Source organism: Dermochelys coriacea, chromosome 10, assembly GCF_009764565.3.
Source record: "Dermochelys coriacea isolate rDerCor1 chromosome 10, rDerCor1.pri.v4, whole genome shotgun sequence".
Lineage (NCBI taxonomy): Eukaryota > Metazoa > Chordata > Testudines > Dermochelyidae > Dermochelys > Dermochelys coriacea.
The window spans coordinates 58,780,767-58,796,934 of record NC_050077.1 but is presented as its reverse complement, the minus strand read 5'-3'; the positions used below and the strand labels follow the sequence as shown (position 1 = coordinate 58,796,934).

General features: G+C 45.4%; 1 protein-coding gene across 1 annotated transcript in view; it reads right to left on the bottom strand.

The window, feature by feature from the left end:
• Positions 1-16,168, bottom strand: part of ADAM10 (ADAM metallopeptidase domain 10) — a 145,508-nt gene that overhangs the window by 90,769 nt on the left and 38,571 nt on the right. The window contains exon 2 of the mRNA XM_038419140.2: positions 12,034-12,184. Within this exon, the coding sequence (XP_038275068.1) occupies positions 12,034-12,184 (151 nt within the window). The remainder of the gene's footprint in view (positions 1-12,033; positions 12,185-16,168) is intronic.

Sequence of the window (16,168 nt, the reverse complement as noted above, 5' to 3'; positions counted from 1 at the left end):
CAGGTCTACCCGGGGAAACCCCCACCTGCAGAAGAGCAAAAGCACGATGTGCGCCCTGACTGTCCACTCGGGCATGTGGTACATCCTGCTCAGGGAGTCCGCCAGCTCGTTTTGTACCCCCTGAAGATAAGACACCTCGAAGTGAATTGCATGTGCTATGCAAAGGTCCCAGAGGAAGAGAGCCTTGCGACAGAGTGGCAAGGAACGAGCCACGCCATGCTTGTTTATATAAAACATGGCAGTAGTGTTGTCTGTCAGAACAGTCATGCTATGATCACTCAGAGTGGTGTGAAAGGTCTGGCAGGCGAGACGAACTGCTCTGAACTCCTTCACGTTGATATGGAACGACCGCTCTCTCCAGACCGCAACCTCTACGTCATGAGGTCCCCCAGGTGAGCTCCCCATCTGTGGTCTGACACATCCGTCACCAGCGTCAGGTCTGGTTGTGGGACGGCAAAGGGGATGCCTTCGCAAACCACAGGCTGGGACTGCCACCACAGCAGGGAGTCCAGCACATCCCTTGGGGCTGTCATTGCCAAGTCCAGGAGGTCCCTGCCTGGGCGGTACACCCAAGCGAGCCATGCCTGCAGAGTCCCGAGTCTCAGTCTGGCATGTCTGACCACGTGTGTGCATGCTGCCACATGGCTCAGCAGCCACAGGCAGCACCTGGCTGTTGTCGTTGGAAACTGGTGCAGGGAGGCCACCACTTGTTGGATAGCCCGGAATCAGGATACTGGAAGGGTTGCCCTGGTCTGCACCACGTCCAGAACCACCCCTATGAATTCCACTCTCTGCGTGGGCATGAGCGTGGACTTGGGGATGTTGACCAGGAGCCCCAGCTTGCGGAACAATCTCCGGGCCACCTCCACGTGGCCCTGCACTTTTGCCTCGGATCGGCCCGCTAGGAGTCACTCGTCGAGGTATGGGTACACCCTGATTCTCTGCCTCTATAAGAAGGCCACTACCACCGCCATGCAGTTCGTGAACACCCTTGGGGCTGTGGTAGACTGAACAGGAGAACTGCAAACTGGTAATGTAGGAACTGTCGATGTGCTCGGTGGATGGTAATATGAAAGTACGTGTCCTTCATGTCGAGGGCAGCGTACCTCAGATCCAGGGAAGGGAAGATGGTGCCCAGAGAAACCATGCATAACGGGCCTTGACCAGGAACTTATGGAGCATGTGCAGGTCTAGGATGGGGCGAAGGCCCCCTTTGGCCTTGGGGATGAGGAAATACCGGGGGTAGAACCCCTTCCCCTTAGGCTGTGAGGCACCGCCTTTACCGCCGCCGCCTCTAGCGGCAAGCAGACTTCCTTCTCTAGGAGATGCTCATGACAGGGGTCCCTGAAGAGGGACAGGGAAGGGGGGTGGGAGGGAGGCGAACTGCAGCAAGCACCCGTTCCATACTGTACCGTGCGCAAGACCCAACTATGACGTAATGGTGGGACCACATATGGGAGAAACGGGACAGGGGGTTCAGGAAACAAAGGGACAGATCTGGTGACTGGTCTGGTATGCTGTCCCCAAGCGCACCTTCAAAAGTCTGGCTTAGTGCCTGGCTGGGGTTTGTGCTGGCCTTGGTTCTGGCCCGGCGCATTAATGTTACTATTGTTAAACTTTCGCCTGTTATACCTGCGTCACCTACGGTAAGTCTCATGCCTATGGCGAGGCTGGTACTGGCATTGAGGGGGAGGCTGTGGCTTAAAAGGCTTCTTCTGGGTTGCCGGAGTGTGCATACCCAGCAACTTAAGCGTAGCTTGCGAGTTCTTGAGGCTATGCAGCCTCGTGTCTGTCTGATCCGAGAAGAGCCTGGACCCTTCGAAGGGGAGGTTCTGGAGTGTATTCTGGATCTTGGGGAGCAGGCCTGACTCCTGGAGCCACGCAGAGCACCTCTTGAGTACCCCCGATGCGATTGTTATGGCTGCCGCATCTGCTGAATCCAGGGAGACCTGGAGAGAGGTCTTGGCTACTGCCTTGCCCTTGTCTACCAGGGCTGCGAACTCCTGTTGGGAACCTTGCGGGAGATTGTCCTTAACTTCTCCACGACTGCCCAGGAGTTGAAATTGTGCCTGTTGAAGATGGCCTGCTGGTTCACAATCCTTAACTGAAGGCCCCCAGATGAGTACACCTTTCTGCCAAAAAGGTCTAGGTGTTTCACCTCCTTGGCCTTAGGTCCAGTGCCTGCTGTCCATGGTGCTCCCTTTCATTTACGGCTGAGACCACTGGGGAGCATGGACTCGGATGGCAGAACAGGAATTAATAGCCTTTAGAAAGGGCAAAGTATTTATGCTCCACTCCCTTGGCTGTTGGAGCGCTGGAGGCTGGGGTCTGCCATACAGTTGTCTTATAGTTGGACTGAATGGTCTTAATGAGCGGGAGTGCTATTCTGGATGGACCTTCGGGGCTCAAAATGTCCACTATGGGGTCCTCCTGTTCAACCGTCTCCTCGGCCTGCAACCCCAAGTTCTGGGCGACCCTGCGCAGCAATTCTTGGCGGGCTCTATGGTCTATCCGCCGGACACCTCTGAACCCGCCACCACCTTATTCGGGGAAGACGAGGAGGTTAAGCTGCTGCTCAACCCCCTCCAGTTATTCTTTCTGCTCCCCTTCTCCCGTGGGAAGGGCCTCCGGCTCAGGCCGGGGTGGGAGTCCATGGGACGGCACCAGACTCTGAGTCAGTCTCTCCCGTTTATCCTGGGAGGACGCTGAAGGTCTGGAAACTGTAGCCTCTGGCACCTTCTGGCATTGATGCAGGGACCGGGACCGCGACCGCTGCACCGAGTAATTTGCCCTGGACGGGGCCCCTTGGCGCTCCTTATAAGCCCAGGGGGTCCAGAAGGGCCAATGGCCTGGCAGCCCCCATTGGAGTTGCCAGCCCACCTGAGGGTCTCTGCTGTCCGGAGCCCGGTGCAGCTAGCTATAGCAGCCAGAGTCGGCGCCAGACTGCGACGATGCCGATCACGAAGGCCATGGCGGTGCCAAAGATCTGCACCAGTGGGAGATAGAGCGCCTCCTGGCTGAGCGGGAGCAGTACCAGTATCCCCAGGACCGGGATTGTCTGCAGTAGTCCTCTGGCAAGGGCTGTCTCAACTCCTCCCGGTGCCGGTCTCTAGGTGGAGCCAGAGAGTGGCGTGCCCTTTCCGATGCCTCTTCACGCTGACCCACTGCTGGCAACTGTGAGTCTGTGGAGTCGGAGCTCGACTGGGACCAACTTCGGGAGCGGTGCTGGGACGGTGTCCTCGAGCAACACATTATTGCCAGCTTACCCCTTGACAGCACCCAAGGCATGGGTGCCGGAGGGTTCTCCCCATATGGGAGGGGGCTTGCTGCCGACAGCTTGATGAGGTCCTTTGCACTCTCAAAAAGTGCCAGGTGTAGAGGGACGATCCATTATGCCCTATAGCCCATCGTCCGCACTGAGCTCACTTAGGTCCGGGCTTGGGCTGCCGGTGTCAGTGCCAGTACCTTGGCCTTCCCGCTCTTATTGGCGCTCAGTGCCTTGGGAGGCGCCGGCCTCCTGTGCGGGGAATGACCGCGCCTTCCTTTCAGCTGTTTCCTATGGTGCTTAGCTGGTGCCGGGTCTCTGGATGGCTCCGGGGCACTACGCACCAAGGAAGCCTGAGCCAGCACTGGGTGCTCTGGGCTTGACGGCTGCAAGGCACCCTCCATCAATGGCTGCTTTAGACAAAAGTCTCTCTTTCCTTGTTCTTGGCTTAAATGCCTCGCAAATCCTACACTGTTCAGTTTGATGTCCGTCCCTCAGGCAATATAGACACGAGTCATGGGGGTCACTAACTGGCATAGGTTTGCGGCACGTGATGCAAGCCTTGAAGCCGTGGGCCTGCCCCGCGACAGGTGCTGGAAGCCTCCAAGCACCTAATGACTTAAGTGTCAACAATAACAATAGTATGTTAACGAACTGGTAACAGCTACTCTAAAGGCTAAGGGACTGCTCTTCTGAGAGAGAGAGAGAGAGAGAGAGAGAGAGAGAGAGAGAGAGAGAGTTGTTCCAACGCCGCTATGGTCGGTAAGAAGGAACTGGAGGGGGTCGGGCCAGCAGGGGTATATATGCACAGCACAGTGGTGCCACTTGGGGGGCCCTGCCAGGAGCTGCTAAGGGACACAGCGCAGGAACACCTAACGTGGAATGGACGTGAACAAGCACTCGAAGAAGAACAATAGTGATATATTGGACACTACTAGCAGAGACCACTTATCTAAATATCAGTTCAATTAAAATGACTCAAATGTAAAGAGATGTAAATGTCTTTGGTCTTAGTGTTATTAAACAGAATTCTACAGATTAAAAGACAGATCACACTGAAGCCAGACAGCCATACTTGAATACTCTGATTCTTCCCACATTGTTTTCCCACCAATGCCACCAGCAAGTTTTCTGGACGCTGAGCTGAAGGGTATTTTGATTCTTCTCTAAGCAGGGAACTAATAGCAGTTAAAAATCGAGTAATGTAATATTACAGCCTAGCCTGTACATCAGATATTTCTGTAAAGAAAAAACAGCTCTAAATGCACCACATGAGCCCAAGAAAGCAGTTACAATATGAGGTCCTCTGCATCTTCACTCACAAACATGACTTTTCTCAGCAGTAGCCTCTGATCCTCCTAAAAGCCCCAGAAGGAAACAGCCACAGAAAACAAAAGTTTCGTAGGTCGTATCAGAGCTGTTCAATTAAGTTAATGAAACACCCATCTGGTATCGTTAGATTTTTGCTCTGGGAAAATTTCAGCAAGTTACAGCAATTAATTCATGAAGTTGTTTTAAGCATTCAAACCTTTATAAAGAATTATTTTGATAGTTTCTGCTTTCATGTACATGTACTTTTTTTTTTTTTTAAACTAACACAAGAAAATGTAAACACAGCAAGGAATTGTTCTAAATTGGAATGTTAAACAAAATTTGATCGGCAAGTTGAAATTTAGTTTTCAATATTTTGAAATATTCATAAATCTATTAGTATTCCAATAATATTCTTTAATTTTCAATCAGTATTTTGAGATACATTTACCATTAGCACAAGTGCAAAAGTGCGTCTTCCCATCTAAAAAGAATAGCTTTGTTCTCCTTACAAAAACATCTCTTGTGTAGAAAGTCTTTGGATAATTGCTTAGAATTACAATTTTTCATACTTCTGCAATATTTTAATGGTATGTTATAAAAGTCCCTATGACTAAGAAATAAGCAGAGATCTTCAAAATCAATTTAAAAGGGTGAAGCTTCTGAACTGAGAATTAAAGCATAGTAATAAAAATATATAGATGCGCCACACTTCTACAAACGTGTGTGTCTCATTTTAACAGGCACTTCTTTTGTACAATGGGCAAGACTTTTAAAAACGTTGTTATGCTTAGTGTCATTAAACATTTAAGGAGATGCAAGTATTATATTAACCTGTGTTATCAAGTGTTTACAACTGGGCCATTAAAGTATCATCCAGACTGCAAGCTAAGAGAAGAATTCAGACAGGGAATGAGGTTTTAAAATATAAATTCCCCCGCTAATGCCCCAGTCTTACAACTGGCTCCATGCAGGCAGACCACTACACACAGGCAGAGCCTTAAAGTAGGTCTACACTACAAACACTTCAGCAGCATGGCTGTGGTGCTGCAATGTAGACGCTTGCTACAGCGACAGAGGATTTTCCGTCACTGCAGTAAATCTATCCCCTCAAAGGTGGTAGCTAGGTCTATGGAAGAATTCTTCCATCTATCTAGTGGTGTCTATACTTGGGCTTAGGCTATGTCTACACTGAAACCACTTCAGCAGCACAATTGCAGCTGTGCTGCTGTAGCACTCCAGTGTAGACACTCACTACAGCAACAGGGGGGTTCTCTCATCGCTGCTGTTAATCCTCCTCCCCCAATAAGCAGTAGGTAGGTTGATGGAAGAATTCTTCCATCGACTTAGTACATCTACAACCGGGGTTAGGTCACCAACCCCTACATAGCTCAGGGTGTGGATTTTTCATGCTCCTTAGAAACAGGGCTTGGTTGACCTAAGTTTTAGGTGTAGACCAGGGACTCAAGGACTTGTTTGGTGCAGCCCATTGCAGACTCAGGGTCTATGTTTCAAGACATTTCACCTAAACCCTACAAGCTCAAATGGGTCTGCACTCAAGATGACTTTTGCAAACAGATCATAAAAAGACATCTTTTCTGAGTGGTATTTTTTAAGTGCCAGTTTACTGTAGTTAAATGGTTGCAAAAATATAGAGGGGGAGAATATTGCACAAAGTGCATTTACAATCTTTGCTAGCATGATTTAACAACAATGACTGCTTAAACCTCTGAAACACACCAAGTAGTAATTTTTAATGTACATTCAGAACAGAGTTATGAGTGAATATCAAAGAAGTCAGTTCATACAATAGCAAATGTAAAAAAAACTGTAAACAGACTTATTCTATATTACCATAAAAATAAGTTATGTATAAAACAAAAGCTATATTCATAGTTAGGAATCCCAAGGCTGAATAAGTGCCCTTAACCCATCCACTGACCTATGTACATAATGATTTCTTGATTCAATATCTATTTACCTAAGTTGGCAAATGTCACCCACAACATTGCATTGCTTGGTTTTGTGGCTGAAACACCAGCACCACCAGTTTTAAAAAGAGTGTCATAATTTTTATAACACTTAATTTCTACACTGAGCATTATGTGTATATTTAATCTTTGCCCTTTAGTTTAAGGTTGCATTCAAAACAATTAATGTAAGAATTACCAGACCAGACATTCTAGTCCACTATTCAGTTTGCAGCAGCAGGCAGTACTGCATGTTTTAGGAGAAGGTGCAAAAATCCCAATTGGGCAATTTTGTACTAACCTGCTGTGATTATTTGGGGGATCTACATAACATTCTGAATTGTGGTTGATTTGATGAAGTTTCTGCATCACTAAATGTCTCAGGTGATGTATAGTCAGTCATCTGCTCTCAGGACTGGTGTTGTGTCTCTCCCAGATCAGGAGCAATGGATAGTCATCACCAAAAACAGCTCTTACTCAAGAGGGAGCACCTTAGGACAATGGAAATGCTGAAGCCTATGGGAACCAGTTCAACCAAGTTTGTCCACGGAGTGGAGGTTTGGAGCAGTGGCTTTTCTCCGTAAGGGGCACAAAAACCAGGGGATAGGCTACACTGAAAACTTATATCTGCATAGATCTCTCACTCAGGATGTAAAAAAATCCATCCTCTGAAAGACGTAGCTATGCCAACCTAACCCCCGGTTTAGACAGGGCTAGGTCAATGGAAGAGTTCTTCTGTCGATCTAGTTACTGCCTCTAGGGGAGGCCAATTAACTACAGCAAGAAGAGAACCCCTCCCATCACTGTAGTGATTGTCTACACTGAGGCACTGCTACTGTACAGCATATTAAGAGTAGATATAGCCTAGGGCGGGTATAGCCCTTTAAAACCAGAAGCCGAGGAGAGAGAGAGAGAATGAGAACTATTTGACTGCAGGACACCAGCCACAGCTAGAGGAAAACAGACTGCAGAGGTCAGACAGTGACTCCAGGATCTGGAAGAGAAGCCTGACCTGGAGGAATGGAGTCCTGGAACCACAAGAGGACACAAAGTACAATCCCAAAGAATGCTGAAAAGTGTTGAGGAAACTGAGGCAAGGATTTTAGCACAGATGTTTTTGTTTTGCCTAGATCTGTACCTCTGATGCCATCTTATGTGAAGAGTGATGGTAATAGAAACCGTAGGCAAGTTTATCTATTTGCTTCAGCTATTAGAGGTCTCTGAAAGGATAAACGGTAAAGCAGAGTGTCCACAACGTTGGAGTTCTGGGATGGATGTAGTTAAGCTACTGGAAAGCCTTGGGAAGATGATGCTAGTATCAGGGCCTAGGCAAGTGGGCAATAAAGTCCCAGTTCGGAGAGGGGTCAGAGTTAGATGGAGGATCTTTACCGAGTGTGCACTTAGAGACCCAAAGCCAGAGGTAGTGCCTGGAGTCTGTTCAGAAAGCCAAAACACACAAAAGTCCAGTGCTGAGATCCAAATCCATTTTCAGCAGTCTGCGGAGTGTCTACAAGGAGCTCAACCAGAACTGTGACACCCGTCTGTGTAGGAAGTTTCCTCTTAACCCCTTCAGTAAGAAGTTGGCTTATGCCCTGAAACGTACAGATTTATATCCCTTCCATACTTTTTTTTTTTAAAAATCCTTCTTAAGGTAATTGCAGATGTTCTCATGCTATCTTTTAAAGAAACCTGTCAGGTTCCTGGACTCAGTTACCTTATGGCACTGGAGTGCAACAGATTAGTTTACAGTGGAAAGTCTTTCAAAGATCACTATCTAAATTTTATTTAGCTATTTTCATCCAATGGAGCTTTAAAATTAGCATGTAGATAAAGCTACATATATGGATGACTTATCCACCATTGAAGAGAAAACCACTTTTGGTAAAATGCAGCAGATACCTATCAACACATTATGGTAATATTTAGAACATGGAATACCACACCAGCTAAAATTTTTAGTTAAGCAAAATGTAGTAAGAGATGATGGAACCTGTTTACAACACTGGTACTTCTCTGCAGAGTGTCATTGATTATTTACTGATCACAAGTGGTCAATGTGAAACTGAGGAAGCGTCAATATCAAATTATAAACCCCATGTTGTTTCAGGGTCTCTACTTCCCATTGTAATCATTTGGAGCATGATCTTCATGCTGCATTACAACCTCCTTTGTTGATTAGAGCATCCATTTTGTAGCAGCAGCATGACACCTAGCAGAAGGACTGTCTGAGAAACTATGGCAGAGCCATCAATGTTGAATGACTCTGCCCTATTGGAACAATGCGTTTTCTTCCAGTAGGGCCCTTGACTTTAAATGTCTCTATACACATAATAAAATAGGGAGGGGAGCTGAAGCACACAGGCAAGAGGGGGACTCTTCTAAGCAAGAGGCCAGACCATCGCAACATGGAAGAGTTCAAACTTTTCCAGTCACCCTCCTCCCTAACCAGTAATGGACCGCGGATTAAGAGGGTCATGCTGAAATATTTTAAGAGATTATACATATATATATATACACACACACACACACACACACACACTGTAAACAGGTTTCAGAGTAGCAGCCGTGTTAGTCTGTATTCGCAAAGAGCTGTAACTCACGAAAGCTTATGCTCTAATAAATTTGTTAGTCTCTAAGGTGCCACAAGTACTCCTTTTCTTTTTACTGTAAACAGGTTCCATCATTTCTTACTACATCTTGCTTACCTAAAAAAAATTTTATCTGGTGTGGTATTCCATGTTCTAAACTATCAACACACTATGGTAATATTATCTGCTGCGTTTTACCAAAAGTGGTTTCTCTTCAATGGTGGATAAGTCACCCATATATGACACATACACATACACATACACACACACACACACACACACACCCCCACCCCCCCCCCAGGATTACATACATATTCCCAGTGTCCCAAATACTGCAGGCCTATCTGTTAAGAGCGTTTTGCAAGAATATAAATTCATATGTGTAAATCTAATAAAAACATTACTACTACACAAGGGTGAAAGTAACTCAGGACATTTACTGGTATGGGGGTGGCTCTGGCCCCCAGAAGGGGCAGAATTAGGGGTCAGCTTCTTCCAGCCAGCCCTTCCAGGCTGCCTGATCTGTACTGCCTGGGGTTCCCGTGGCGATTTAAAGGGATAGCAGTGTCTGGAGCCCTGGGCCCTTTTAAATCACAAGCACCGGGGCAGCTGCTCCTTTTGCCCCCCATGCCCCCTAGAGGGGGGCAAAAGGGGCAGGGACCTTAAAGCGCTGCAGGGTCCTTTGCTGTGGCAGCGCTTTAATGTTGCTGCACCCCACCCCGCCGCAGCAAAGGACCATCCTTAAGTGCTGCCACGGCAGCGTTTTAACGTCCCTGCCCTTTTTGCCTCCCACGTTGGCGTCCCTTAAAGCGCTGCCGCAGCAAAGGACCATCCGCAGCAGCACCTCAACGTTGCTGCCCCTTCTCCCCCTGTTGGCAGTAAAGACGTACAACGTTTCCACTCTGCACTTCCTGTCGATTTCTAGGTCAGTGAGTTAGTGAACAAATCTGTAGTGCTACATAGCAAGCTCCTGTACCGCGTATTAACGAGTCTCACATGTTAAAATAGGTAGCACTGGGAGGTATGGCGCTACCGCGCGTTAAGCGGATACGCACTTAAATGGGTCTGTACTGTAAACCTATATTGACCTAGATACATCACTCAGGGGGCGTGAAAAATTCACACTCCTGAGAGACATAAAATTAAGCTGACCTAAGCCCCAGTAGTGATACCATTAGGTTGACAGAAAAATTCTTCCCTCAGCCTAGCTACCATCTCTCAAGGAGATGATTTACTACAGTTATAGCCTACAGAGCTAGCTTGAGCATTTTATTTCACTTTGCAGTAATTCAAGGAACCTACAGGCCGATATCCTGTAAGATATTAGCTTAAGCAATTAATATGAGGTATAAATCATCATAAGGCTTTGAGGCCTGTGAACTCTGGCATAGATAAATGGCAAAGTTACTCTGAGTTTTGGGGAACTGGGAACAGTGTGCTTAAGGGAAGGGATTGTCTAAAATGCTACCAGTTTACCACAGCAATGCTGAGCTGATACTAGGCTCGAATATGTTAGGATAGATTGCCAGCAGATGCTTAGCCACGTATTTGCCCTGGCAATTAACTGATGTATATGATAATAAGCTAAAATCATTAATATACTTATCTATAGGATAAAAGTTGGATATGGACAAGGGATGCTGGGCATTTGAATGAATATTCATGACAGCCCCTGGGCCCTACAATAGGCCAGACTACCACATAAAGGGGGTCACTATCATCCGTCAATCTGGACCATCGGACTTGTTTGGCATGCCAGGGTCAGAGCCGGTTGTCTCTTACCATCAGATCCCCAAGCAAGGGTATGACTATATGAGTATATATGCGAGGAATGGTACAAGATATCACCATGACTCTGTATTTTTGCTATCTTTTTATGCGGTTTGGAGCTTTTGTGGTTTTACTAATTGTGTTCACAAAAGGTGTTAAAGCTTTGCTTTGCCCTCAGCCTGAGTGTCTATGTTGTGTACTCTGGGGTTCCCAACCAGATACTTAACTCAATAAACCTTGATTCGGTCATGACAGATCCTGGGACTAGAACCTACAGTACCCTCTTTAAAATTAGTATTAATGGGAAATCAATAATAATGAATAACTACTAAAGAATCGGGCAACACAGCAACAGTAAAACCCCTTCCGTTGCATAGCTGTAGAACTGTGCTTCTGTAGCACTTGTAGTATAGACAGTCTCAGAGCAAATTTGACCATAAAAATCAGGAAATGCAAGTTATGTTAAATGCAACAGTTCTCTTTTTTAAAAGAAAATGCTACCTGCAGGACCAGAGTTTTTCAAATCTTTGCAGCACAGTGCTAGTTTTCTCTCACACATCCCATTTATCTACAATGACACACTATGGAACTACCTAATTTTCTCTGGCAACATGGAGTTAGATAACTTTAGTTTTCAGTTATGTTTTCATGCACAAGTATAGAATATGCATTTTTAGTTGCTTACAAAGTTTAGTACTTTGTCCCAAATTGGACTATTTTCTTCAGTGAACACTACTCATAGGCAAAAGTTCAGTGTACAGCTTTGTGCTATTCACAAAGTCCAAAAATGCATTACAAAACATGAATAACTATGCCACTCCACTCTTAATATATTTCAAAAACCAAAAGAGATTTAAGCTTAGCCAAAAATAAAATCTTTGGTTAAACAAGAAAATTTGAGGAAGCCCAAGTAAAAATGAGAGTTAGTTGCAACTCAGTGTGATTTACTCTGAACACTTACAATTAATTCACTTGCATTATAAAAAGGTATCTTTAAAATATTTTAACATTCAAGTTATACAACACTGATATGCACTTGTATAGTACTTCAACCAACGCATTTGTATTTTGTTAAAATAAATAGAAAGTATTCTTAAGATGAATAGCCTTAAATAAAAAAATTACTCACCTTCCATGTGCATGAAAATTTAGGTGCAGAAACTGGTCTTCATGCAACACTGCTCTTTTGGCACGCTGGTGTTTTTGGTGTAATGAATCCACATCATATGACAATCCTTCATAATGTTTAATGTATTTATTTAAAGGATTTCCATATTGGCCTGTGAAAAGAAAAAAAACAAAACAGTAAGCCAAGTCTCAGCATTTCAAAAGTATCTGTGAATAGAACAACTTGATGTTTTTCTTTTGCATTGCTCAAAGAAAAACATACTTGTATTTTCATTCTGCAACGCTAGCATTACAGTTTCTACTCAAAATTGAAGGCTTACTTCTGCAGGCCAAAACATGGCGATTAAAAGCAAGTCTAAACGTGCAGTGATACAAATATTCATGTGATAACTGTGCTTCCAAAGCAGTTTTCCTTGCAAGCAAAAAAAAAAAAAAAAGGTTGAAGAAACATCCCTGAGGATTCAACTTGAATTCAAGCCTCTTGGCCTAGACATTTCCCTGCAGAAGGTTTTTGACTCATGTTGAGTGCATGAGGATGGAAAGGAACTGGAGAGCTGGCCAGGAGCACTGGTATTTGAGAGCTTTGCCTGGATCTACATATAGTGCAGACAGGGCCCAAAACAATGGTTTTAAAGTTATGCTAGACATTGAAAGAAAAGGAGTACTTGTGGCACCTTAGAGGGGAGATTTCTCCCCTCTGTTTTTTCCACCAAATGCATCCGATGAAGTGAGCTATAGCTCACGAAAGCTTATGCTCTAATAAATTTGTTAGTCTCTAAGGTGCCACAAGTACTCCTTTTCTTTTTGCGAATACAGACTAACACGGCTGCTACTCTGAAGCTAGACATTGAGTACTTCTGCCTTAATACAAGACTCACTGTAAGACTAGGTATCTGAATGGTCAGCTGGCATTGATAAGCTAGTGAACTGACTTCTCTACCGCTGTGTAGACATCTGCCTGAAGACAAATTCTGAGTATATGCTAAATTAGGTATATGCTAAAGCAACCTAACAGACGAAAGGATGGGAAGAAACAAAACAAGGAAAACCAAAGGAAGGGACAGAGGATGTTAAATGGGAGGGCCATTAGAAACAGGAAAACAGGAACCCGGATGTCAAAGCTGATGATGAACAACCTGTGGAGTAGACAGGAGCGGCTTGGAGTAAACAGCATGTCAGTGACATTTCCCCAGTAAAACTTCAGAAAGAAAAGTAATGAATCTATAGAGGACTGAGGGTTGCTGCTACCAACTCAAAATGGATGAGTGACTCCAGGGCTGGCTTTGTCTTGAAAATTTCTTCCTCCCACAAACCCTCATGGATGGGAGAGTGGTGGGGACTCATGCCCCGAATGGTGAATCCTATGTATTCAATGCTCTAGGCCACTGCTTGTTTCCCTTCTATTTCGTATGTTTCATATTTTTAAATAAAAAGTAAGTAAGACTTCTGCTTCTATTTTGGAAAGTGAATATGCAAAAGTGACAGTACAAAATAAATTTCACACATGATTGTTTGAGACAAGATATTCTTCCAATAAGTCCTGACATTCATTAAGTGTGTTCTAAGCAATTATTCTTCCTACACATAAGTATTGCCATTATGTATAGTTTTCTTCAGTATCTGAAACAACAAAATCCGTATGTAAATTCTATGCATGAAGAATATTGTTTCAGAGTTAATAAGGCAAGCTGAAAGAAGGCTTTGTGGAAATTAAAGAGGAACTGATTCAGTAGTTCAGACTGGGGACAAAAAGACAAGTAAAAGCTTAACTGTGGAAAGTAGTGGCAAGGAAGAATAAAAAAAAAAGAGGAACAAACCCAACAGGAGAGGAAGAGATGAGTTGATGGAGATCAGCTATAATATTTTTATATCTTGCAAAGCATTTTTAAATTGGATACAAGGCACTTAAAGTGACTGAGCATAGCGATTTTGCTCCCTAAAGTAAACGTTTGAGTCCAGAAATCTAAACCCTTAAGAATTCAAGATGCTCATAAGAGGAAAAGCAATAAAAAAAGGTGGGTGCCCTCAAATTCCAGCAAATGAATGTAAACTTCAAGTGTTAAACAACTTTGAAGATGAGGTCAAATATTATTATGCAGAATTTGAGAGAGAATTTTGATGCCCTGTCATTGTTGCATTCTTTGTAGGAATGGGACACTAAACCACAGCATACTGAGGAAAATTAAAAACTAACTACCTTAAGCCCTGGGCTACACTAGGCATTGAGGTCGAATTTAGCAGCATTAAATCGATTTAACCCTGCAGCCGTCCACATGATGAAGCCCCTTTTTTCGACTTAAAGGGCTCTTAAAATCAATTTCCTTACTCCACCCCCAACAAGGGAATTAGTGCTGAAATCGGTTTTGCTGGGTCGAATTTGGGGTACTCTGGACGTAATTAGACAGTATTGGCCTCTGGGAGCTATCCCAGAGTGCTCCATTGTGACCACTCTGGACAGCACTCTCAACTCAGATGCACTGACCAGGTAGACAGGAAAAGGCCCGCGAATTTTTGAATTTCAATTTCCTGTTTGGCCAGTGTGACAAGCTACAGGTGACCATGCAGAGCTCATCAGCAGAGGTGATCACAAAAGAGCTCCAGCATGGACTGAACGGGAGGTACAGGATCTCATCGCTGTACGGGAAGAGGAATCCGTGCTATCAGAACTATGTTCCAGTTTTCGAAATGCCAAAACATTTGTGAAAATCTCCCAGGGCATGAAGGACAGAGGCCATAGCAGGGACCCGAAGCAGTGCTGCATGAACTTAAGGAGCTGAGGCAAGCCTACCAGAAAACCAGAGAGGCGAACGGCCGCTCCGGGTCAGAGCCCCAAACATGCCGCTTCTATGATGAGCTGCAGTGCCATTTTAGGGGGTTCAGCCACCACTACCCCAGCCATGTTGTTTGACTCCTTCAATGGAGATGGAGGCAACACGGAAGCAGGTTTTGGGGATGAGGAAGACGAGGAGGAGGAGGAGGTTGTAGATAGCTCACAGCAAACAAGCGAAGAAACCGGTTTTCCAGACAGCCAGGAACTGTTTCTCACCCTGGACCTGGAACCAGTACCCCCCAAACCCACCCAAGGCTGCCTCCTGGACCTGCCAGGCAGAGAAGGGACCTCTGGTGAGTTAAACCTTGTATAGTATTTTAAAAAAAGGTACAAAGCCAGCGTGTTTAATGATTAATTTGCCCTGGCATTCGTGGCTCTCCTGGATATACTCCCAAAGCCTTTGCAAAAGATTTCTGGGGAGGGCAGCCTTATTCCATCCACCATGGTAGGACACTTTACCACTCCTGGCCAGTAGCATGTACTCGGGAATCATTATAGAACAAAGCATTGCAGTGTATGTTTGCTGGCGTTCAAACAACATCCGTTCTTTATCTCTCTGTATTATCCTCAGGAGAGCGATATCATTCATGGTCACCTGGTTGAAATAGGGTGCTTTTCTTAAGGGGACATTCAGAGGTGCCAGTTCCTGCTGGGCTGTTTGCCTGTGGCTGAACAGAAATGTTCCCCGCTCTTAGCCACGCGGTGAGAGGAGGCAAAATGCGACCTTGTAACAAAAGCACATTGCTATGTATGTAATGTTAACAGCAAGGTTTACTGTGAAAGAATGTACCCATCGTTCTATAAAATGCATCTTTTTAAATACCACTGTCCCTTTTTTTCCCCCTCCACTAGCTACATGTGTTTCAAGGATCACAGGATCTTCTCCTTCCCAGAGGCTAGCCAAGATTAGAAGGTGAAAAAAACGGCACTTGCGATGAAACGTTCTCTGAGCACATGCTGTCCTCCCACATTGACAGAGCACAGACGAATGCATGGAGGCAGACAATGTCAGAGTGCAGGAAAGCACAAAATGACCAGGAGGAGAGGTGGCAGGCTGAAGAGAGCAAGTGGCAGGCTGAAGAGAGGGCTGAAGCTGAAAGGTGGCAGCAGCGTGATGAGAGGAGGCAGGATTCAATACTGAGGTTGCTGGAGGATCAAACTAACATGCTCCAGCGTATGGCTGAGCTGCAGGAAAGGCAGCAGGAGCACAGACCGCTGCTACAGCTCCTGTGTAACCAACCGCCCTCCTCCCCAAGTTCCAGAGCCTCCTGACCCAGATGCCCAAGAACGCGGTTGGCGGGCCTCT